The 26,589-nt window shown below is 36.8% G+C and overlaps 1 protein-coding gene across 2 annotated transcripts in view; it reads left to right on the top strand.

Annotated features, from left to right (window-relative positions):
- LOC131077205 (poly(ADP-ribose) glycohydrolase 1) overlaps window positions 1–24,112 on the top strand; it is a 222,434-nt gene extending 198,322 nt beyond the window's left edge. For both annotated transcript variants that reach the window (XM_059218304.1, XM_058014641.2), the window contains 3 exons: window positions 13,097–13,159; window positions 13,309–13,444; window positions 23,685–24,112. In XM_059218304.1, the coding sequence (XP_059074287.1) occupies window positions 13,097–13,159; window positions 13,309–13,444; window positions 23,685–23,704 (219 nt within the window). In that variant the 3' untranslated portion in view covers window positions 23,705–24,112. The remainder of the gene's footprint in view (window positions 1–13,096; window positions 13,160–13,308; window positions 13,445–23,684) is intronic.
- The last annotated feature ends 2,477 nt before the right edge of the window (window positions 24,113–26,589 follow it).

Raw genomic sequence — 26,589 nt, 5'->3', positions numbered from 1 at the left:
AAAATAGGAGTTTTTAGGATTTTCGCCCTGGACCCTTTGGAAGGGTCAGGAGCGATTTTCCTCCTCTGGCCTAGAATCATCACTTCTGGAGACAACCATCGACTTAAGGGCAATCACAAGGGCATCTTTTACGTTGGTCTAGGCATAGCTTAGCATAAATTTGAAAGGAATAGGTAGATTTTAGGATTTTTGCTCTGGACCCTTTGGAAGGGTCAGGAGCGAAAATCATGTTTTAGGGCTATTTTGCCATCCTTTCAACTTCAAATCTCCTCCAAGGCATAGAACATCTTGTCTCACTCCTCTCCAGGGTATAAAAACCAAAATCTTGTCTTGATTTGCAAAGAAAAAGGGGAATCTTAGAAATTTCGCTCTGGACCCTTTGGAAGGGTCAGGAGCGAAATTTTCATTAGGCTTCAAAATTTGCATTCTTGGCAACCAAAATCCACTCTAAGGCAATCCAAATGCCTTCTCACACCCTTGTCCAAGCTTGGCTTTGTTCAAATTTTGGAAAAAAGATGGTTTTAAGGATTTTCGCTCTGGACCCTTTGGAAGGGTCAGGAGCGAAAATCACTTCTAGGGCTCAATTCCTTCATCCTTCATGGTTTCTAGCAACTTAAAGTCACTCTCAGGGGCAACTTCTCCTTGAATTTACCTTAGCCCACACTTGATCTAGCAAAAAATTGATAGCAAAGAGAGGTTTTGAGAAAATTCGCTCTAGACCCTTTGGAAGGGTCAGGAGCGAAAATATCATTCTTGACCCAAAATCGTCATTCTTTCAACTTGAAACTTCTTTGCAAGGTAGAATCTCATCCTTCATTGCCCTAGGAACAAGGTTTCATGTCCAAGAAAGGTTAAAAAGTAGGCTTATAAGAAATTTCGCTCTGGACCCTTTGGAAGGGCTAGGAACGAAATTTCCTATCCTAGCTAAAATCCTTCATTTTCACAACTTCCAAACACTCTCAAAGGCAAGGTCATGTCCATTTCCCCTTTCAACAAGGTTTGGACTTCACAATCTGGTCAAACAGGGAAGGAAATGAGGTCTAGGAGGATTTTCGCTTTGGACCCTTTGGAAGGGTCAAGAGCGAAAATCATGATTTGGGCTTGATTCTTCGTTTTTCCAACTCAAAATCACCTCAAGAGGTAACTAAACATCATCCTTCACCCAAGGGATAAGGTCTTAAGCCAAAACAAGGTCAAAAGAATAGGCTTGCAAGGAATTTCCCTCTAGACCCTTTGGAAGGGTCAGGAGCGAAATTCACCTTCTTGGCTAGAATCCTTCATTTTTTCAAAGCTTTCAAACATTTCCAACGTCCAAACATGTCTACTCTTCCCTTCAAAATGCCTTGCAAATCAAAATTTGGTCAAATAAGGCCAGAAATGAATCTTAGGTTGATTTTTGCTCTGGATCCTTTGGAAGGGTTAGGAGCGAAAATCTTCTTTAGGCCAAAATCTTATTTTTCAAAATCAATCAAACTCCCTCTCAAGGCAAAAACATACCCATTCATCTCCCATCAAGCCAACGCATAGCCAAAACAAGGAGGAAAACAAAAGTTATAAAGATTTTCGCTCTGTACCCTTTGGAAGGGTCAGGAGCGAAATTCCTAATCTTGGCCAAGATCTTGACTTCATTTTCACATTTCTTCATTCAAACAAGCGTTTTTTGCTTCATTCAAGCCTGGGAATGCATTAGTTCTAGGTTTTGGTCAAAGTAGAATGTCCTATGGAGAATTTCGCTCTGGACCCTTTGGAAGGGTTAGGAGCGAAATTCGCTTTGGACCCTTTGGAAGGGTCAGTAGCGAAATTTGACATTTTGGACTCTCCGTCAGGATCATCGATGTGTGAATACGTCACAACAGCATGGTAATTCAAGAAACTCTTGAAGAGAAAATATCCCAATAGAATGAATTAACATGTAAAGTAACCTATCTAGACTTCCACCATTGGTAACATATGCCAAGATTGCTCAAAAGGATATTGCCAGTCTATGATCAACTTCAACCATAGAGTAAAGCTACACAACATTCTAAAATTGTTTTCCGTAGTTGAATAACATAGAGTTAGCTTATATTAGAAAACTAAGGCAAGTGTATGACTTCAGAAAACATTTTACAAAATCCATAAGCAAGGTGCCTAATTGTCATTCCAGTCGATGCGTAAAATCAGATATGAGGATCGACCACTCAAAAGGATACACATTACAGTTGAGCACAAGCGTATGATCGAAAGCCAAGTTCAATAAGTTAGATACTTCATTCATCTTAGGTTTCATCATCAAGAGAATACTAACTTCAAAGAATGTAATAGGCAGTATGCTTAAATTGAAGAGATAGTGTCGCAATGAATATTATGTAAGGATGATGAAAGCCATGACAGAAAATGCATTAGAGCTAAAGGCAATCCTCTACTCAAGAGGAGCATAGCAAGGTTATAATAACATCATAACAAAGAACATGAGGGCCTGTTATGAAGAGCTGAAGAGAACCAAGTGTTACACAGCCACAACCCTACATGACAACCTTATCCAAACATAAAACAGAACATAAAATGTAGTCCATACGATGTTAAGAGATTTGATGCAAATCAAGAGACACACCATAAGAGTATATAATTCCAAAGCAGCAAGACTATTGAGCATTTCAAGACTTAGATAGAATACAGTGCATCAGAACTATGCAACAAGTATCATAAGGGGTCAGATCATAATATGAAGATAGTATGGTCAACATTGGGCATAGATACTAAGTAGGATGTCTATCACACCAATGATTGAGGTTCCACGTTTCTCAATCTCCTATAAATTTATTCATCTTTCTTTTTGTGCTTGCCATCATAATACTCCTAGATTTATATCTGAATACACATGTTGAAGTCTTAAGTGCCAAGGATGTATTTAGATCAATGCATCAATTCGGATAACCACATCAAATAGGTTGAGAGCTAAACATACTTAAAAAAATAGAGAGTAGGGCATAACTATCTTCAATAGTTCAAACTGGATTAGAACAAATTCTTAACACAAGAACAAGGCTCTAACTAGGGTGATTGTTCCAAACCTTAGGAAGAACGTTAGGCAATACTAAGATCTGAAAACAAGTGCACAAACCGACATATGAAAGCATCCTTAGATGAAGCAGTTAACAAGCCAGAGAACCTTGTGCACTAATAAGGCACTAATAACAATAAGGTAATCAGATGCAAATCTCCAACCAGGTGGACCCTATAATTGAGAATAGAGGAATGAGGGCACCTGAAATCTTATTCTTGCTATCGTCCCATCGATGCCTTTAATATATCAAGCAGACATTGTTGTTGAACTTTCTGATTCACGGTAGACTTCTTGAATTGCTTTAGCTCATCTAGATTTGAAGGCTCAGTCAAAATCCTTATCTTTCACAAACTGTAATGGACCTTCCATGGTGTAAAATTTAGGGCACCTTCAAGTCTGTCCTTGACTTTCAGACCTGTAACCATCTTGCAAAACTAACAACAAACTGAAAGTGAAGGACAACTAATAGTCTGATTATTTAGAATGAACCTAAAGCTCTGATACAATGTTAGTTTTAAGCAATCAGATGTTAATCTTAAATAATTAGGTTATAACAAAACAGTAACAGCAATTAAAAGTTACACAAAACAAGACACACCAATACCCTGGGAAAACCTCCCTCTTGGAGGTGAAAAACCTAGCCACAAAGTACAATGTGTATTATCTCAAATGTAGGCAATTACAAGGCAAGTGTGCTTATCTTAGATTGTTGTTCAACCAGCAAGATAGCAGATCTGAATTCCTCTTTATGTGATAATGGAGATTGTAGCCCTTATCATCAGCATCAAATTCGCTCAAGGCAAGTCTTCATTAGCTTTGCAAGATCTTGATAGCATCACCTAACAGCCAACCTTCACACAATGGATGAGGAGCAAGTTCACACAAGAGAGAGAGAGAGAGAGAGAGAGAGAGAGAGAGAGAGAGAGAGAGAGAGACCAAATGTTGGAGAGCAGATCACATGTGTTGACAGCCTTAAGGATGATTCGCCTTGTATATAAATTGATTCATTATGCTGTGCAAATGACTTGATTATATACTTGACTTGTGGTGTCAAGTCTCAAGTCGGCCTGCCTTGTTAATTTAAAAATAATATTATGTATATTGTCCAAATAGGTCTTGACCTATTAAGACTTTATTGCTTGATTGCCTTTACCACACGCTACATGAGTTTGGGCTCAGCCCAATTACATAATCGCTCAAAATACATATTGGGCCTACCCTATCTACAAGTTACATTCAATATAGGACCACAAGTTACATCGCCCAATTAGGGTCAGACCAAATTGCAAGTTACATTTATAGGGCCTGTCCTATCCACAAGTTACATTATATATAGGTCTTGCCCAAGCAAGACATAATTACAAGTTACATGTATTTGGGCCCAGCCCTAAGTTCGATTTACATAATAGATAATACATGTGTATTTTAATTGTCATTGACAACATTAAAATACAATAGATAGGTATCCGAGCTAGCTACTATTTCAACACTTAGTTCCTATAGAAAAAAATATCCTTCTTATGGTCAGATCTAAGAGTAAGAATGCCCTTGTGGTTTGAACTCAGACCTCAACTCCCTCAACACATTCATGTCTACTGAACATGTTGGAAGAGAACACGGGTCTTTTTCAATTACCAAACAGAGTCTGTTAACATTGTGTAGTAAACAATGCAATTTACTTGATACTTGGACTACCTTTACCTAATGCATCCCTATATTGTAGACTTTCTTTGAGCAGGCATAGATTAAGTGGCATATACTAGAACTTATGGACAAGGACACATTAAGGCCAACTCTTCACCTTGTGGTAGCTGAATTTCTCTTGCTTCAACAGACAATACATGGTAGTTGTGAATTGATTATACAACACTTGACAAGATTATAGTCAAGAATTGCTTCTCTCTTCTCTAGGTGAAGGATCCCTTGGACCAATTTCATTTGTCTGAGTTCTTGACCGAAATTGATCTTAAGTTTGGGTGTCATCAAACTCTTGTTGAATCTACAAACATGAAGATAGCCTTCAAATCCAAGGAAGTTCTTTTTGAATGGTTGGTTATGCCCTTTGGGTTAACCAATGTGCCTGCAATATTCATGTTGAGGATGAATGCCATTGTCAAGTTGTTCATCAACTTGTTTGTTGTTATCTACATTGTTGACATTTTTATCTTCAATAAGACATGGGAAGAACATTTTGACATATGCAATGTGTTTCACAGTTTGTGACAACATAAACTCTAAACCAAGTTGGAGAAATGATCATTTTCCATGCAAGAGTTATATTATTTAGGATACATTACTGACAAAGATGGAGTTCATGTGGACCTCGCCAAAATCTACTGCAAGAGTGCCATCAAAAGTGCTCAATATATCTAGGAGTTCAAACTCAACATTAGGCACAAGAAGGGAAGTTCTTATCAAGTTGTAGAGTGTCTAAGTCAACCTTTAGCTTATGGTCTCCTCTTTGTGCTGACACTTGTGGACTTGAAACAGAGACTTAATAGAATTATATGTATTAGATGCGAAATTCTATCAGACTTTTATGCAGCAGTAGGCCACTTCTAATTGTCAAATGGACTCCTTTACCTTGGGCAGTTATGTGTACCACACAAGAAAGAGTGACAACAGCTCATATGGGAGCAAGGTTGCAAGACAATTTCGACTTTACAAGATCCTCGTGATACCATAGTACTTCTATGGGCCACACCTTTGAGTAGATGTTGCCAAGTATATCCAATCCTTCATTGTATGTGCCATGGCCAAATTGGTCAACAAAAGACATGCACTTCCCTTTGTTGATTTCGTGAAATCCTTGGCAACTTGTTTCAGTCTAGCTATCCAACCACTACAAAAGTCACACTGATTGTGTATGTAGTAGTGGGTAGATTCTCCAAGAGGCAATTCTTATGTCTTCCAAAAAGTCCATTTTACCTTTGAAAATTTCTCAATTGTACTTTTGAAATGTGTGCCTTCATTTTGAATTATTGTTGATAGGAAACATAAATAGTCTAACACATTCTAGAGGATCTTACTGCATCAAGTCCGTAGAACATGGGTTTTGGAAAATAGCATCTAGGATAGGGATACTATACATGGGTCACATCTCATCGTTTGGATACAAATATATTGTAAGATGTAAATGACATAAGATGTCTTAAGATGAATATAGATAAGGATATATATGAATAGATATAGAAGCGTATATAGGAAGATATATGATGTATAAGGAGATATAAGGATGTATATGATGTATCGAACCGATATGAATAATAAAACTATTTTGGAGATCTATATATGATATGTTATGTGATGTTCTTTATGTAATGTTAAGTAGTTAGCCTCCTATCCAAATCTAATCCTTGTTCTCTTGTATGACTAAGTCTGGGTTATAAACTACAACATTTAGAAAGTACTTAGGGCTCAAAACTTTGGTTTGTGTTCCTTGGATTTGTTACTAACATTGATTTTATTGTCGGGACCCTGGTTAGGTCATATTAAGGATAGTAGGGAAAAACTTCAAATTTTAAATTTTCAAATTGGACAAGAGAAGAGAAGAAAACAAAGAGGATATGAAAATCTGCAACATTGTCTTCTTGGCGTCTACCATGTGAGAGGGGGTTAGGTGCCAAGGGGATGGAGAATGGAAAGGAGGAGGAATTCAAAGAGAATCCTTGAAGTGATGTGACCAATAGAAGAGTTATTGGATAACTACCATGGGAAACAATAAAGGAGTAATGCAATCCCAAACCAAAAACACCCATCGCAAGAGGAGATAAGAAAAATCAAGAGAGATTAAGGAGCAAATTACATTAGCAAGCAAAGCTCTATGGCTCACCCAAAAAGCGAGGAAAGGAGATGAAGGAAAATTGTTGAAATAGAGGAGACACCATAGATGGATGGAAAATGTGAAGAAGAGAGTTGTTTAGAAAAAGAAGAAAAATAACAACCAATATAAATTAGGGCATTGATGATTATCGAAGATTGAAAAGGTTGTTGTTAGGGGATTGTAGTAATAAGGAAGCTCCAACCCTATCGTAACTTCTCAAAAGTCTTGAAAGCAGACTTTATTTGTCAAACATAATAGTAAAAGACTAAAAGTAGACGAAAGATTCCTTGGATTCTTGAACACTCCAAAGCATAGAAGCATTAACTGTTTGGGGAATTAATCGGCAAAACAGAAGCATAAGATTTTTTGAAAAAATGGGGAAAAATCAAATTTACAAAAAAATGTAAAAAATTGCAGAAAAAAATAAAAAAACTACTTTTTTTAATATTTAAGGGCATTTCCATAGCATAGAGATATTATAAGAAAATAAAATAGAGATGAAATATCTCCACAATTTTTTTTGATTAATTTCCAGTTACAACACAACAAGAACCTATTAAGGTTAGGAAATCGAGAATACGATAATGCTGAAATTGTAACCCTTCCACTTTTTGATCACCAAGTGCTCAATATGGGAAGGTGAGAGCATATGGTGTTGAGGGGATCATTAGCTTCAAATAACTAGAAATATTACAATACTTGGGCGGCAAGCCAGCCCCTTAAACTTATATGGCGGGTGACAGAAATACAGAAGAAATCACCTGGTACTAAACCAGCCAAGAAATTGAAATAACAGTCACTCAACCGCTTATCCAACAGGAGGTCTGGGAATGAAATTAACAATCAACTCTACCGCTTATGCAGCAGGAGGACAATCATACAAAATAAGATATAGGCAGCAAGCCAACCTCTTCCACTTGTTCAGTGGGAAATGAAGAGCAATTACAAATATAACTTGCTGATAGTACTGCTACTACTATTCAGCATTACAATAATTATCATGTCTGCAACAAAGGTAAATCACTGAACACGGCTGCACATATTGGTCAATCAGCTCCACAAGGTACAAGGGATTCTCCACACAAGAAAATCACTCCAAACTCAAAAAACTCGAAATCTGATAAACTTCTAGCACACTGAAAACACACAGACCAGCAACATCAAATCCCACTAAAACACTCACCACTCCCTCAAATGTTAACTGAATGACATGAGACTGAAAGCATCTGACTCCTAGGAGGTAGGTGATCAAGCCTAGAACAACAAACTACAACAAAATGACCCAAATACATTACACATGCATCCCAAAGCACTCAGCCACATGGTACGGCCAGCTAAGGGGGCGATTCGCAAAGATAAAATCCAAGACACCAAATTAAGCTGTATAAACTCACAAAGTGTATCGCCTAAACCAAACAAAGAGATAGAGGAAATACTCAGAATGAGAAGAATAACACACTGAGACCTACGACAAAAACCTTCTTTAGCACACCACACAAACAACAACCTCGACACTCTAAAACACTTCCAAAAATCAGAAAACAACACAGAAATCTCCGACATTATCTTCAATCCACTCCTTTGAGATGAAGAGCAGGCTCTAGCTTGACTAGTTGCTACATTGCAAGCAAGAAATCAAGCAATGGTTGGGAGGTAAGCCTTACTCGAAGCTTCACTCTGCATTTTGACAGCACTTTGTTATAATATTTGCTCAAAGATCCCAAATAAGAGGCCAGCACTCATATTTATAGATTTTGAAGGCTGAAATTCAAATCCAAATGGCTTCCGAATTCCTCTCATTTCATGACACCTTCTAGACTTGGCATTGCATTTCATATTTTCCCCTTAGCATATGGCGTCCAAGCATGACCCCCTCCTTAAGTCGAAATTTTGGAGATAACTTAAGGTGTATAGTAATAATGCATTTGTACTTTTGCGTCCAACAAGAGGGTGAAATAATTCGCCCAAGTAGACTTAGGATAAAACTATTATTTCCTCCTTCCCTAAGTCGTTCAAAAATAATCAAATATTAAAACCTTATGCCTAAGGTATTAATATATTAAAAATACCTTCTCAAATATTGATTATCGCCAAATTGAGTCAAAGACTAAAGTGCTAGAAATCACCAAACTAAACTGAGTTGGAGCTCTGAACTTCACTATTAAAAATGGTACTGCCAAAAATATTACTTACTAAAAATAGTAAGTCACAAAAACATCACCAAAAAGGTTGCTCTTCAAACCTCGTGGGTGTACTTAGAAAACCCAGAAAAACCCAGAAATCTTGACAGCAATGGTGTCCAGGCTCCCAAGGCTTCTTACATTGGAAGCATAGTTTCTTCCTCAACTCATTACGTGTCTCCTCATCCATCGTGGTAGGAGGTGGTGCACCCTTGTGCTGTGTAGAAGCCCTCTAAAATGGCTTGGAGTTCCTAGGAAACTTTTTATTCTGTTGATAAGAAGTAGGAGGTGGTGAAGTATCAAGGTCTAAGGTAGTCTAAATAGCCTTGTGTAAAGTCCTAGGCTTCAAAGCCTTGACCAAACCCCGTAACCTGTCATGTAGACCCTCAATGAACAACATCACCACACGTCTATCAGGCATCTCTGGAACCATAACAACAATACGTTGAACTCATTAATATAAGCTTCAAGATGTCCAGTCTGTCGCAGCAGTGCTAGATCTCTGTAGTATAATTCAACATCCTTACGGTCAAATCTAGCAATCAATCGCTCAGTGAATTCCCTGTAAGAATGAATGATTCCATGGTTTTGGGTAACCAAACCATGATGCCACCAGTCATAAGCAACGCCATCTAAATGTAATACTGCAAACCGAATAGTCTCGTTCTCAGGCATTGGCTTAAGTGAAAGGTTGATGTCTAGATTGTGCACCCAACCTTGTGCACTGATCTTCCCACTACCATCAAAGGAAGATAAAATGAGCTTGCTAGTAGCTCGTTTCAGGTCACTATTATGATGTTGCCTGGGCCATTTGTCACCACGGTTCCTCATATTGTCTCTATGATGTAAACAATACTGATATGGAGGAAATGCATCTCTAACATGCTTTGGAAGGCGTGTCCATTCATCACTAGCTACCATAACATCTTGAAAATCCACACCCTCAAGTGGGTCAACTGGTGGTGGCTCATTTCTAGGCAGAAAATGTGGCTCCATAGGTCTATCAATTGTTCGTGTACATGTCCTATCACGGGGAGGAGAGTCAAATGCACTGTCCATCAAAGATGGAACTCTACTACCCCTACAGTTCCCTGCAATTGGTACGGACCTATCAACCCTATCACGCCTGTCATGTCTACCACATCTAGCCATAGGCCGGTCTAGATCCAATCTATCAAGGGCTCCACCTATCCGCTCTAATGCCTATGCAATTTGTGGCTGTGTATTAACGAGAGTTCTAAATAACTCTCGATCAAAATTTTCATGCTAATTTTGTCTCTACCTCTGATGAGGACTCCTATTACCATCCTGCATATCACCCATATCTGAACCTGCTAGAGTACCTGTATCAAAATTTAATTCCAGTTGTTCTCTCCTGTGAGTATAATATCTGTATGGGCTTGTCCTTCCAGGAATCATGGAAATAATCACAATACCCTTAGGCTAGCAGGATCATAGCTCTAATACCACTAAAAGATCCCCAACCAACTCTAAGCTAACTTTTTCTGATTCTAATGTTTGCTGATTGGAGGTTTTGGGATAGTTTCAAGTGTTTTTTTGTTTGAGTTTTGATGCCAATGTTTGAACAAGGTTTTAACATGAAATATATGCCAATGAAACAATGCTTTTGATCCCAATAAGTAAAAATATAATTGACTAATATAAATTACTGAATTCTGTTTTTTAAGGACAGCAAAACCAATTATTTAGTATCAAAGAATTGAATCACCAAGAGCAAGATTTTGCATACCCGAAGTCCAGCGCCCAACCAAAAGAGGATTTTTATTGAAGAATTCAAGGAAATCATGGTATAAGAGCATCCAATGTGGTGCAATGGCTCCAACTAATTTCATTCGCATCAACCATAATTACGAAAAACAAATATTGAATGAAACAATAGAAATGCTAAGTCCCAAGCCTGGCCTCCAGGCAAGATTATTGAATTTAATTGAATTTCTTCAATGACAAACAATTTGAACCACAATTTATCCTGATGGAATCACCAAGTCACTGTTGATAAATGCTAGTCAAGAGGTCTGCACAATTTCCCAAACCCTTCTTGAGTGGTACAACCTAATAGAGTAATAATTTGGCTGCAGGATGGTACGACCAGCCTGGGTAGAGGTACAGATAGCCCTAGGAAAGGTACGACTGAGATAAGAGGCCTCCAAACCCTCCAAATATGTGCCTAAAATCCTTGATAGCTGCTGTAGACAATTTCCCTTGAAGCACTTGCAAGAATTCTGCCAAACAGTGACCAATCGAATTCCTAGAGGCTTAATTTATTATTGAATTTGCCTGATCTTATGCACCAATCCTTTGATGCTTATTGCTAAAAGGAAAACCTGTAAAACCTTGCTAGAAATTCATCCAGTTGAAGCACGAATGGAAATCCTATGTAGATTACCCTCAATGGTGAACTGGGTTTTCGTCCAATTCACCATTCTCCATGGGTTATCGTCCTTTGGAAAATACCTAGCAAAGCTGCTTTGAGAAAGAATTGTGAAAAATAATCATCATAATGAGCAAATAAGAGAATGAATTCTCTTTCATAAAACCCCTTTCTTACTTTGGATTCCAATGCCCTAATTAGCCACTTTTAATTTGGCTTTCAAGTCCAATTATGGTGCCCATCCCTAAGTGGCCTCCAATTTGAGGTAGTGAAGTAAATTAACTTTATAATTTAACATTATAAAAAGTTACTTTATAACTTAAAATTATAAAGTTACTTAATGATTTTCATAACTTACCATAAATAGTTACTTTAATGATATTTTGCTATTTTTAGCAAAAAAGGTTTTCTATTTTTAGCAAAAAGTGACTTAGCCATAAAATAAGATTATTTTCTCATTAATTAAAGCATCCAGAAGCCAATCTCTAGCTTGTAAAGTCCTCCCATGCTAGGAGGAATAACATCTCCTATCCATTGGATTTGCCTACGGAGATGGATTATAGGCAAATCTCACCATTTGAGTGATCATCTAGGAAAGAGGGGACATTGCACTTACATACTGGATTTTGAAGCTGATGTGAGGCATTACTTTTAATCTTAGTTACCAGATTCTTCTACAAAATCCCTAGGTCCTGGTTCGCACAAAATTCCCTGAAAATTCTTCTAGGGTTCGTATTTTGCCCAGTGGGTTTGTTGAAAAGGACCCAAGGTCAATTTCGCCAAATTTCAAGCGATTTTTGATTCCAACAGCAAGACCCAGGCCGAATTTGGGTGATTTGACACATTCAATTTTTTTGTTTTGTTTTGTTTTGTTTTGCTTATTTCCGTCAACTCAACCCTCCAACCCTAAAATAGGCTGAGATTGCTAGTGATCATGAGGCTGCTCCCGAGGATGAGATTGCTAGTACCACTGCCAGTGGCACTGTTTGTGCTTCTAATTTGCCATAAGAGGAGGATGATGATATGTTTGACAACTTTTGATGATATTTGATCAGTGATGGCTGATGTTAATGTTGACGTTATTATTTTTGAACTTAAACATTGATATGGTGGTGTATTTTGGCATTTTGCTATGTTATTTGCCATTTGGACTAAAACATTAATATATATGGTGGTGTAGTTTGCTATGTTACTTTACTATTAGTCTATTAGCATAGTGGACACTTGACAGTGGTGTATTATAAATTTATTTGCTGCTCCATATATGTATATATTTTTTATTTTTATATGTTTTTGTATGGACGAACCCAAAGCGAACCCAAACACAGCCCCCCCAAAAAAATTGAACGAATTTGCGAACCCGAATCTCGAACCAGAATCTAAATCCAAACTGGGACCGACAACTTCGCTTTTAATTAACCAATCGTGGAAGCTTCTTATAGTTATGAATGACAGTTATGGACAGGCTTAATGTGTTTTACTTATGTTAAATTGCATGTCATTCAAGTTGTATTTCTCTTTTGATGAGAAAGTTAACAAAGTCAAAAAATTTCATGTGTTTATTCTTAAAGCTCTATGATGTTATCGGTTCCTTTTCTGTAACTTCAATGACAGCTAAATTTCAAGTTTTAATTCAAAGTTTGCATTTGTAACAGGCTTTACGACCTTTTGTTTTGTATTACACATTCGGGGAGGAATTTTCTAAAAGACTTATAATGGTGAGACCTTTTGCATTAGTTACAGTCATCTTACAGAAGTAATATTTGGTCATATACAATAATTTTTGTTTTAAAGGTGTGCTTTAAATTGAGCAACTCTTGTAATGCATTTATGCACTAAAAATTCTATATTTATGTTCTTTTTGCAGTTCGCAGAATGGGTCACATGCCATTGTTGGACTGTTGGAGAACTTTGGGATATGTTGATTGAATACTCGAGACTAAGATCAACAGGGAAAACATATGATAGCTTCTTTAATTGGGTTCTTCCACATCTGAATGGAGGTGTGCACTTTTTCAAATATTTATATTATTCAAGCATATTATCAATTTATCATACATGCAATGCCTTTGGGATGTGAAATGCTGGGGTGGCCCTTGCTCTTCCCATCCTAATTAAATATATTGATTTTGTCTTTGAAAGTATTGAAGAATAAATACGCACTACAAACAGAACCATGTTAAGCTCCCAAGATGAACATCTGCTGTTGGTCTGAATCGCGGTCTTATTATAATATACCTTCCATCATTCTCAGTGCTCCTTCATCATATTACTGTCTTCAGAATATTGGTCACCGTAAAACATTGAAAGGAATGGGTTGATGTTGTTAGCATGAATAACTTCTTGAGTCCATATTTGTTTTTGCTTCATTTTATTGTTTTGTTTGATAAGGTAAGGTGCTTCAGATTTTGGTAATTTCATTTCAACTTTTCTTCCTTCAATTTTACCTCTGATTTGTCTTTCTGTTTCTAGTTTCATCTTTTTCAGTATATGTTCAATCAGATCTTGTGTAGATGGATATGGTCAATATTTTCTAGCTCTTTTCTTTATACATTATGCTTGCTGTTTTCCTTTTGTGACAATTTATATTATGTTATCTTTGTCTTTTCAGATGAGTATAGTTGACTGTACGTTGATGTTATTGGATTTGATGGGAGATCTTTTTGTGTTCCAGCATTTATATCTCTTCTAAGGTCAAACCATATAACATGAATGAAACAAGTGGCTGTTCTAGATTATAATAAAAGATGGAGGATATTCAATTGCTACAAGATGGGCATTAACTGAGATGCACGTCATTCTTCCATTCAAAAAGAATATTCAAGAACTGAACTTTAAGAGCAGCTGTGTTATTGCATGTGGGGCGCCTGCCTTGTCACTTCCAAGCCATCCATATCAGCATGGATGTGTATCCTAAGTGGCCATACTTCTATATGCTTATACTTATTAATAACAGTGTACCCTGTGGATGCGTGCCTGAGGTTTTTGTGAAGTTTGAGGGATGGGGGCAGGGACAAAATATCCCCTCCTTATTTTCCCAAATAATTCAAGAAACAGGAACATCCCTGGGATGTCCTCGAAAGGTGGAGGACATTCGCCTGTTTGGGTCCCTTGGTGGATGGCCTGCTGTCTCCAGAATCCTTCCTGGGGATGTCAAAATGTCTCCTTTGATTTCATATTTAAAACGGTAAGAAAAAAAGAAACACTCTTTTAAATCTCTCCGCTGTATAGTATAAAAGACTTGGACAGGAAAGAGAAAAATAAATAAAGCTCACCATTCGTAAAGGCATAAGATGGAACACCCCAGGATTCAATGTGCAACCAACAACGGTGATCATTTTGCCGCACAGTGCTTTGCCATTTTTTAGGGATTGAACCTGCAATTAACTTGAGTTTTGACTATAAAATTGTCACAAAACAACAAAATGATTAGACTTAAGGTGAAGACATCTGTCATCTCACTACTGCAAAAACAAGCAGGTTTGAATGACAGGGCTGGGAATTGATTTGCTGACCTCTGAAAAGAACAAAATGTGGAATTTTGAAGCTGAACAGAGTCACAGAAAAAAAAAAAAAATTTGTTTTCTATACTCTAGATTATTTTGTTAAAGATAAATCTCTGAAAAGCTTAAAATGTAGTATTTTGAAGCTGAACAGAGTCACAGCAAAAAAATAGATTGTTTATTTTTTCATTTTCTATGATTTAGCTTATTCTGTTAAAGATAAATATGTTTCATGCTATTCTAGTAGACGTACCTCCATTTCACGCAATAAATATATAGAAGTTTTGATGTGCCCAAAACCTCATCCCATGGTCCTGGAAACTTGGAGAAACATTGACAATTAATGATGGTGTGGGATAACATTTTTAGTAAGGCTAGCAGTGAGGCATTATGTGAGACATTGAAGATCAATCTTGTTCTTCTATACATACTAGCAAATCAATCAAATGAGGCATATCATTTAATGATTGATTATTTGATTTTAGTCATTAAAAATAGGCCAATACAAAATCACAGAGGTTAAGCTCTGTGTGCCCGTGTTAGATTTTTAATTCACATCTGTCAATGTGACACAAAACAAAACAGCATGTATAGTAAATTGTTCTTCAAATTGTAAAGGATTTTTAGACAGTATGCAATATGAAAAAACTTGTTTTTTGGTTTTCTCAGTCTGGAGCAGAAGGCATTTCAGCATTTTTGCGCTAGACAAAAGATTTTTGTATATAAATCTATCCATAGATGAACTACTCGCCACTCGCCAAAACTCGCCAAGGCCTGAAAAAAAAAACTCGGCAAAAACTCGGCGAAAAACTCGGCAACTTAAAAGCACACTTAAATTTAATTAAAAATGCATTTTTTTTTGCAAAATTTAATGAGGATGCATCCAATGAGTCAATAAATGAGAACACAAAAGAAACAAGCTGATTCTAGATATATTTAAATGCAAAGTGTCTACAAAATCGCATCCTCATGAGGAATGTTGATGGCTGGAAGCCTGGAAGCAAAATAGTAAATAGTTTTTGTAAAACCAAAAGTAAATACATCATTACAATTACAACTTATTCTTCCCATCTCTAGCAAAAACTAGGGGAGAGGTAGAACTAGAGGGTCTAGTCCTAGAAGCCTGTAGTGGGCATGACTGTGCCTCCTCACTCGGTATGGCTGGCTCGTCCTCCATCCTGGATGAAGCTATGCCTCCACCTGCTTCTAGCACTGGCAATGACTCCTCATCCTCATCCTCTTCCTCCTCAATGTCATCCAACGTGAAACCAAATCCACCCCTCTCCTCCTCCATAGCCTGCCTCTCCAAATCAGTGATGCCATCCTCAGAAAACAATGGAGGTTGCTCCTGTGATGTCCAATCACTGTAAGGATCTATATCATCCAAGTCAATTGGACCACCTTCTACTTCCTCTACCTTCTTTACGTGCAATCGAAGATTATATTGCACGAGGACAAGGTCATTGAGGCGTTTTTGTGCTAACTTGCTCCTCTTCTTTGTGTGGATTGCTTCAAACAAGCTCCAATTGCGCTCACAATTGGATGAACTACAAGGCTGACATAAGATTTTGAGGGCAAATTTTTTGAGATGGGTGGTATTTCCACCCCAACTTTGCACCAAGCATCTGCAAAGTAAAATTAGGTTGAGAGTAGCACCCTCGCCGGGGTCTGAGGGTGAGAAAGGGAGGGGTAGAGATAGTTCTAGATCTTGGGGGAGAGAGGAGAGAGTGAGATGGAGTGTGGTAGAGAGGGGGATAGAGGAAGAGTGATAGGGAGATAGATAGGTCTAAAATTTGGGGCAGATAAAGTGAGTGAGAGAGAGAGAGCGAGAGAATGTTGATATGAGCATACTGATTACTGAAATTTGACGAAGTCCGAAAAATTAAAAGATATTCTAAAACCTAGAATTTGCATTATAACTCCTAGAGATCTGAAACCACTCTCAAACATCCTGCCACAATATATACATGAAATATAACTTAAAGTATAAGTGTATTTTTTCTTTCTTATGCTTAAATGTTATATTCATGTATATATTCTGATGAAGAGAATGAAATTGACCTGAAAAAACAAAAATAGATATTATTTTGATGTGTTTGGGCCTCTTTTTCTAGTGTACCTGAGTTTTTCGGCGAGTATAAGTCAGAAAAACTCGCACAGCAGAAAAACTCGGCGAGTTTTCAAAACTCGCCGAGTACTCTGCAAGTTTGCCAACTATGAATCTATCTATTGCAGATAATAATCTAAAACAACTAAAGACACTTATAATTTTTAATTAAATGTAGAGATTAAAAATCACAAGTTCGACAAAAGTAAATAAAAAACGCACAAATGTTAAGCATGAAAGTATTGCACACAAGATTAATACTTCTTTTGATAATAATTGCAATACAAAGCTTGCGAAAACTACCAAATTATAGGTTGCATAAAAAGAGATTGATCATCAATACTCAGGAATTAGTGAACAGCAATTTCAGAAATAAGTAGGCTTGAAAATTACCACTATCCATCTAAGTTCAAATGACACTTATTTATACTGTTTACAAAATTACTGCATGAACATGAATGAAATTAATTGACTAAACTTCACCTCTAGCTACTCTTGCTTACATGGCGTCCAAGCTTTATGACAAATTATCTCATTTTCTAATTCTACTATTAAACATCCAATTGCTAGTTGAATTGATGACTAAAATTATTACATTTTATCTTTCGGTGCTTATGTCTGTCAGATGATGAGCTAGATGATCTAACAATATCTGACTCCAGACTATAAATAAAGGATGCTAAAAATAGCTAACTAGGAAAATGGTTTTTTCTTTAAAAATGATGACAAGCTATTTTTAGCATAGTGTAAAGACTAAAATAGACTTTTGGAAGGCTTTGGAGAATTTTGATGAACTTCTCATAGCGAACCTTCATATATAAATTCACTTTGGTGTTTCAAAGTTCAAACCAAACGTCTTCCCTATTGCTTTGCACATCATATATCCTTTGCACCATCTCAGAATCTAATTTTATACCTAGGGCACAAATCATAATCACAACTAGAACTATAATTGACAAAAATTTAATATTAATCACTTCTCTTCTAGCACATTTGTCATGTTTTAGTGTCTTGATGACTTTGACAACTTTTTCCCTATAAGTGAAATTTTATGTTGTACAAGGTATGTGTATTGCCATCTAGTTTGGAGTATTCGATACCCTATCTGGTTGGTGCAATGTTATTCTTGTCCAACATAATCCTTTACAATCTCCTTTATAATGAAATACCCTTTGACAATCAAATGAATATCTCCTTTATAATGAAATACCCTTTGAAAATCAAATGAATAAAGTTCATCTTCAAGTAACTCTCTACAAATTAGATTTCTCAAGTAGCAAAAGTACAAACTGTCACACAACCTTCTGATGAAGCTCTGAAAATTCACCATGATGCCTTGACTCAGGATCGTCCGAGTCCATGTGTGATCCTGCTTTTCTAAAAACATGGTTGTTCTGACTTTTCTTTTTGTGCTCTAATTCTGTATGTCTGCAGGTTTTTGTTTTCTTCTTTCTGGGTTATCTTGCTGTTATTGTTTGCCTTAACCTGATGCTGGGCATTCATTTTTCTCTTTTTCTTGTTGCTGATTGTGGGGATCACTAACACCAATCGAAGATCCCAAATTCCTCCTCTGCTGGGACCTGCAGGAGCAAAGTTGGGGTTCAATTTATTATTTATGTTGTTTTCTTTTACTGAGTTCCACATATTATATCATATGGGCTGGTAAAATTTCTTGGTACTGGATGCTACTTTAGCTTGTCTACTGATTAGTTAACTTTGCTGGGCCCCACCTTATCCCCTCTTCCTAGCTGAATAAGATTCTTTCTGCTGAAGTGATGATTCCATGGGACCCACACTTTTATCTTGGCTAGGTTTTATCCTTTTCGTGGATGTAGGATGAAAGAAACTGAATTCTTTTCCTTTATTCCTTTTGGGCACTACCTGCTGATTGGTAGTTTTTACTGGAGCCCAGCTGACTGGCAAGCTTACTTTCGGCTGGGCAACAGTTTCTGGTAGATATTCTTGCCTCCATGCCAAACGTAGGGTCTCCTCAGTCCCTTACCAGCTTCAATCCCACCACTCCTTATTATGGCTGCCCTTTTCCTCTTTTTGATGACTGATGGTGGTTACAAATTCCACACAGTTGTCCTTACACTCATGGCAGTTTCAAGTCTCAAGGAATTATCTAGTCGGCAGCAACCTCCAATGTTAGAATGTTTAGAATACAAGTTTGTGTGGAGTTATGGCAACAGCCAGCAGAAATAACAAAAAAAAGAAAAGAGGCATCAATATTAAAGAGATGCATATTTTTGCCTTGGTGTAGCAGAAAGGAGAGACTAGTATTTTTTTTTGTTACAGACCAGAATACAGGGCAGAGAATGCATTCTCTCCAAGGTCATGACAGAAGAGAGGGATCTGATAGACCATCATAGGCCTGTAGTTTCTAAATTATTCTTGAGTCTGCCTGTCAATGTATAGGCCTGGGTACAATGAGGGAGGCTGTTCAACTCACGTCTCTTGTAATTTTCTAAATATTAAGGGACTGTCATAATTTGCTGGTATAGTTTGTATGTTTTTGTGTGTGTGGCTGCCTGAACTGGCTACCCCTTGCAGGTACCCATTTCTTGACTCCATCATGCCTTTATGATAGATTCTTTGAGTACACTCCAAAACATTGATGATTTCTGGGTGTTCTGAACTTGACGAATTTTTCTTCAATCACCTCCTTTTGATCTCAGAGGTATCTGCTAGGATTTTGAAGAAATTGAAGAAGAGAGTATGCTGATTTTCTTATGCAGGTGGCAGCTTATATTCCTTTGTTCTTTCCTGCCATGCTGACTGGGCGTTCAACTCTTCTCTTTTTTTTGCGTTTGTCTATTTCTGTAGCCTGTCAAACTCTGTCTGACTGGATATTTTATCCTGATCACAAGTGTGATTTTTCCTGAGTAGGTGCTGGTTTTATTCCTTTGGAAAACTGTGCTTAGTTTTTGCTTAAGCGTAGTTTCTTGAGGCTGATCATAACTTTTTAAATGATGACAACTTTATCAAGGATGGGTGCTACTTTTAAATCTTCTGCTTATGAACTTTTGCAATCGCTGAGCTGATGGCCACTTTGATGTGAGCAATTTCATTCGATAGACTGCAGTTTTTTGTGTTGATAAGAAATTGTAAAGGTTGAACCTAGCAAAAGGCACACCTATTCTCACGTGGGGATCCGGGATATGCTTCTATAAATACCGCCAGATCCTTATTGTCTTTAACTGCAGTTTTAAAAAATAGAACCAAAATTTAAAGATTTGTGTCTAGCATGAATCTGTTTGTAAAGGCGAATACTTTATTGTAAGGTGATTACTTGTGGGCCTAGTTTAATATAATTCTAAACAAAAGGGGACCATAAGTCAGTTATTTCCCAGCTACTAGGATTACCCTTTTTGTGCCTCGAGCCTAGTGAAACTGTCTTCTAGCAAGATTAATGGAAAACAGTTGCAGGTAGCTGAAAAGGTAGTTGAAGTTGGTTGAACTCATTAACTAGAAAGCTGTCAGAGCTTCTAGAAGGCAGATCAGAGCCATTGGATGGGTTAAATCTTGACCACTGATTCAAAATGTAAAATCTATAAAAGGCCAGTGCTTCTCTCATTGTAAAGGGTTAGAACAGTTAAATAGTTAGGATTTTTAGAGATTAGGAGTAGAAGCTATTGGATAGAAATTGTTGTAATGGCATTTAGAATAAATGAATGAAGCATTAAAGAAAGGCATTTTGTCATTTGCTCTAATTTGTTTGCATGGTTTCTCTTCATTTGGTTAGTTAATGTTCAGTGATTTTAATGGTCATTTGGTTAGTTAATGTTCAGTGATTTTAATGGTGAAGTGTGAGGGTATTTGATGATGTGATTACAGGTCCATACCATTGGAGGCTTGCTAACTATAGGTCTCGATGTATAGTTCGTCTAAATCCGTTATTGTTCTTAGTTCAACTATGAGTGTTTGTCTCAGGCTGTGCCAAAATTGGGTGTCTGAATGAATATTCATAGTCTGAAAATCCTTTATTCCCTTGGAGCTTGCACTATTTGTGTGGAATTGTGAGTATATCTCTGGCTAAGAAGGAACTAGTTTATTTGAAGTTTGTCTACCCACATCATCAACTATTACTATCATTGTCCTTAGGATCTCTAAACCCTAATCCTTTTTCTTTGATTTCCTTCGGTTTGAGAGTCAAAGCATTGCCAGATGCAGGCCAGCTTGTAGCATTCGTAAGTCCCCTCGTGTTTACCAGCAAAACACATCAATTGTTGAGTTATCTTGAGCAGTCAAGACCCAACTGTTGGAATCTTGAGGTTATCTCCTATGATCAGTCTGAATAGCATTAGGGATTTCCTTATTCAAGAGAGAATGGGATATACTCGGTGTTCTATTCTGTGTTGACCGAAAGCAACACTTTTTTGCACGTCAACATATTGTTCGAGAGCTGGCCCATTGTAAACAAATCCTCAATTTGGGGAGGATTGTGGTACACCATCCCTACTTTAATTGTCTAGCATTTATGGAGAGAGAGGAATGCATGAATTTTTAATAGCAAGGAATGCTCGCTACATTTTGTTCTAAGCACAATAGAGGTGTGCATTTGTGAGTATCTAAATATAAAGGTGACTGAGAAAAAGCATATTCATTTCACTCAGTGGGATCTTCAAATGTCAAAAAGGTGGCCACATCTTATACTTCCAAAGGAAGCTATTCAAAACAACAGAGCTCAAGAGGAGGCATAGTTGACACTTCCACCAACAGGCTGTTTAAAACTTAACTTCAACGGAGCTTCTAGAGGGAATCTTGGTCCGTCATGATCTAGGTTCATAATCAAAGATGATAGAGTATTGATGTGGGGAAGTTCAGTCAAACTCCTGGACGACACCAACAATGATGCGGAATATGTGGCGTTGCTTGGCAGCTTTAGACTTTGCGTAGAAAAGAACCTTCGATCAATTGATATCAAGGATGATTCTCTCAATGTCATTTGGGCGTTCATTTCTAATTTTGCCCCTAGTTGGAAATCAGAAATGTGGCTTGGTGGGATTCAGAAGATACTCAAGGATATGGATTTTTCCATCAAGCACGTGTATCAAGAAGCCAACAAGGATGTTGACTTCCTCTCAAATCGAGCTATAGATTAGGATATCTTGGAGATAATATCCGATTCAACAACAATTTGGGACGATTTGTCCTTGGCTACGACTAAAACAGGTTCACGGGGGAATGTTAACGCAGCACGATTGATAGAAACGTGATGCTCGGTGACACTATGCGATGGGATGATTCTTCTTCTTTCCTTGGATTCTTGCTCTGTCTATTCGGATTTAGCTATCCTTTTGGTTATCCTCGCCTGCAAATAGATGAGTTTATTTATACAGGGCTCAATGCAAACCTAGATGCAGAGCAGCGAGGAAGTAATGGCAGGTTCTATGGAATACATCTCGATCCCACAGTGTGGTTGCACTTGTGACCAAGGCTCCATTGCAAAGCAACTCAAGGAAGTGTTCATGCAAGGAGATGTGGAAGAGGAGGTCGTGAGGAAGATTATTGGGGAGAAGCCATTTTCTAGTGATCACTCCCACAATGCAGTCCTTTTGGAGTACATTGTCTATAACATCGTCCAAACTACTGGAGACTTTGATGCCATGGAGAGAGCGATTAGGAGGATGGTGGTGCCCGGGTTGCAAGATGTTACAGTTGATGTGTTAAAGGAGCTGAATCCCACAGCTTACTCTAGATTGAGCGCAGATGTCTTTCCTATGGAGGACTTGCTTGATAATGGCAATAAAATTGATACTATCAAAGTGTTGAGGGATGGTATTTGTAGCAACAATTTAGAAATGTCTGAAAATGGGAGCTCTCTCTCTCTCTCTCTCTATATATATATATATATATATATTTGTAAAAGTATTGTGACTTACGTTATACCCAGTTTTTAATTCCAGTTGTCACAATTAACAGGAGAGATAACCCTCAGTCTTGGCAGTTAAACAGAAGGCAACCCAAAATAAGATTCTAAGTCTAACAAATAAAAAATTGATTACTATAAACTTCTTGGTTTGGGCATACCTAGAATTTTATAGCGGGTGCAGGTGGTTGTCTTAGGAATATCTGATCTCATAATTTGTGGAGTTGCTCTTTTCCTCTCAAAATTATTGTTCTTTGACCGCTTTACTTGCATGCTCCTTCTTACTGAAACAATGCAGCATCAATCTCTCTTTTAGTTTGTCTTCCTTTGCCATACTTGTTCCATTGTGAGGCGTACTTGTTTTCAGTTTCAGGGATCTAATATTTCTCATGAAGGGATATATGTCCCTTTGCTATTGTTGTTTTGTTTACTGAATCATTTTTCTGATTCTTGTAAACATTGCTTCATGGAATTTTACCCTCCCCTGTATTTGATATCTTCTTCAAAGAAAATTTTGCAGTGGCTAATCAAGAAATGACATGATCCGCGGAAATGAACATAAATTATTAGACCCACAAAATCAAATTATCTACTTTTTTGTGTATGTTGTCTGTAAATAGGATTGATCGTTATCTTGTATTTGGTATCCTATTGTATGCTCTGATTAGATTTCCTTGACAGTTACAATCAGAATTAAGCTGTACACCCTTAGATGACATCATGGAGAAGTGTTTAATGTTATTTTGTGCACCATTTTTCAGATACAGAATGCAAAGAATAAGGATGGAGAAATTTACATTTTTGCTGCATTGCGTGGAAGTTAGCTTGATTGGACCAAAAAGTGTTATGTGCAGGAATGGTTGAAATATAAAACATGTATGCCATGTGCAGCTAAAATGCCATATAATTGAAAAATAAACTTTAAGGCATTTCTTAGAATTGTTCAACAAAATTTGTACATATAAAAAAGATTTACTTTCTTGAACAAGTCTCGGGAAGGATTACAATGCTGATATTAACTATAGTGTAGAAAATGGTTTGTTAATCATTTTAAAAGTGATGGCATTGTAAATAAGTTGATAGAAGATAGTTTATACTTTATAATTGAACTTGCAGCCTTGTTTAAATAAATGTTCCATTAACAGCTTCTATGAGATGAAGATCAATGCTATCAGGCTGATTTTTCTCCTGTATTATTGCAATTTTCAATTGTCAGCTTCACATTGATTTGTGTCTGTATAATTTAACCTTTTTCGGTTCACTTAATTCTTTGGAAATGGTTCGAAGAAATTTTAGTATTTTTTAATGTAATAATGCTATTTTAAAACTCAATTGTATTAATGATATAGTCAGATGCAAAAACATCTAATAATGTCCCATGGTTTTGAGCCTTTCCATTATATCTCACAAAGAAATATACAATTATAACCAGAGGTTGAAACCCTGTCCATTTCTAACTCGAGAGAAATAGTGCATAACCATATGATCAAATCACTTTGGACAGAATTATAAGCATCAACAAACTCGAGCACACAGCTCATTTTTATTCATATTGTTGCATCAAATCACATTATTTGTTCACCATGGTTATCATCAGCAGAGCTTTTGTTGATGTCTTTGCTCTTGGCGTGTCAATGAAAATATCAGTTTTAATATATGCTCCTGGCTAGTGGTTCAAACTACTGCAGTATTATTGACCAGCTAGCAGACATCTGGTGAAACTTTGTTTAGTGATTGATGGTGCATTATCTAAAAAATACCACATTCTTAGTTCAAAACAATTGCTTTTCCTTCCAAGGTTTTAAAGTAGAAATCAGGTACGCTCTACTTCCATTGTCTGTATCATCCACCGTATATGGCATTCAAGCAGAGACATTTTTTACTTACATAGTTTATCCTCTATGCTGTGACTTATTGTGACCTTACTTGCATAGTTTATCCTCTATGCTGTGACTTTTTGTGACCTTTTTCACACCTCCCCCTTTTTTTTTGCTTTTTGGCGTCGCATCTGCTAATCACCAGTCTTTTTACAATGAGGAGTTAGAGTTTTTGATAATTCATCCCAAGCCAAGTTGAGATTTTATGCTCAGTATTGAATTTGAATGTTGCCAAAGTGTTCAGAAGGTCCAAAGGACAAGGATTGCAATTGCTTTGGATCATTTCTGACAACCACTTTTTTTAGAAATTTTTTATTTTTCTGTTTTTTTTTTTGCTTTTTTGAAACTGGCATATGGGTTTTGTTCTTTGAGCTATTTTATTACTACCCATTTTGTTGGAATTTGAAAATCTCACCTCTAGATATAAAAAGTAAGGGCTTCAAATTTTTTTATTTTTTTTTCTGAGATTAAGGTTTTGTTCTTTAGGTCATTATGATCCTACCCTTTTCTTCATATTCAAAATTTTTTGCTTCTAAGTGTAAAAAACAAGGGTTTGAAAATTTTGTTTTTTTCTAAGATTAGGGTTTTGATCTCCATGTCGAATTATTCCTACCCATGTTCTCAGATTTCAAAAATGAGGTCTCCAAGTGCAAAAAGTAAAATGGAAATCTATATTAGGGTTTTTGTCCAGATGAACCAGCAAGGTATGAACATGGCATGAACACTATTGACCAAGTCAAAAGAAGGCAAGCAGAATGGCACATCGAAAATTTCGTCTAAGTTGAAGAAAACAAGCAGATGATCAGTTAAAATGTGGAAGAAGTTTGAGCAGAATCAATTTAAAAATTGTCCGACAAGTGTTCCTACCAAGGGTTAACTAACTCATGGCAAAGGTTACTTAACTCCTACCTAAGGTTAAGTTTATTCATGCACCAAAAATGTCTGACAATTTTCAAAGTGCACCTTATGTCCAAGCTAGAAATTCTTTCCAAGTCCACTTTAAAAACATGGCATAAGAAAGATATGCAAAATTCGCCAAAGCTTGAGAAAGAATGCAGGGCCCACTTAGGTAAAATTGAAGATGCCATAGAATAAAAATTATATAAATTTCCTAGTTGGCAATAAAAGATGACATGACATTCCAACAGAATTAAAGGTGGCATGTATGATGACTTGGCATTAAAAGTTCAAAAAAATAAAATAAAAAATTGTGGCTTGCCTTCTTCAAATTCGAATTTCTAGAAGGAGATTTAAAACGAATAAAACTTTCTAGAACATGATGGAAGCTTCTAAGTATAAAATTTAAACTTCTTAGAGGGAGGATAAAACAATAAAACTTTCTAATTTTTGAGAATCTTCCAATCTTCCTTCTAAAAGAAGGCAAAGGGTTTCAATTTTCTAAAGATAAAATAAAACACAAAGCTTCTAGAAATTGCTAAGAAGTTATAAAGTTATGATGCCCATTCATCAATACTTTGTTTGCCAAGAAGAAGTTTGTATAGCAAAGAAGGAAGCATCAAAACTTTGTCAAAATTCGTCAAAGTTGAGAGAAGCTAGTAGCTTCAATGCATGATCAGATTATCCAACTTCAAAATCTGTCATATCTATCAGTTTGGAGATCAAAGTGAATAGCTCTCAGGTATAAAGATTATTAGATTCATGCCAAAATCTGATCATATTATCATATTATCTTATTACAAAACACAAATAAAAAGTTCTCACCGGTTCCTTGAGTTTGATTGATGTTGCTAGCATATCAAATGATAAACTTGGGGCAGACCAAATCTGA

This window comes from Cryptomeria japonica, chromosome 3 (genome assembly GCF_030272615.1).
Source record: "Cryptomeria japonica chromosome 3, Sugi_1.0, whole genome shotgun sequence".
Classification (NCBI taxonomy): domain Eukaryota; kingdom Viridiplantae; phylum Streptophyta; class Pinopsida; order Cupressales; family Cupressaceae; genus Cryptomeria; species Cryptomeria japonica.
The sequence above is the reverse complement of the archived record's forward strand: the minus strand, read 5'-3'. Positions and strand labels throughout refer to the sequence as shown.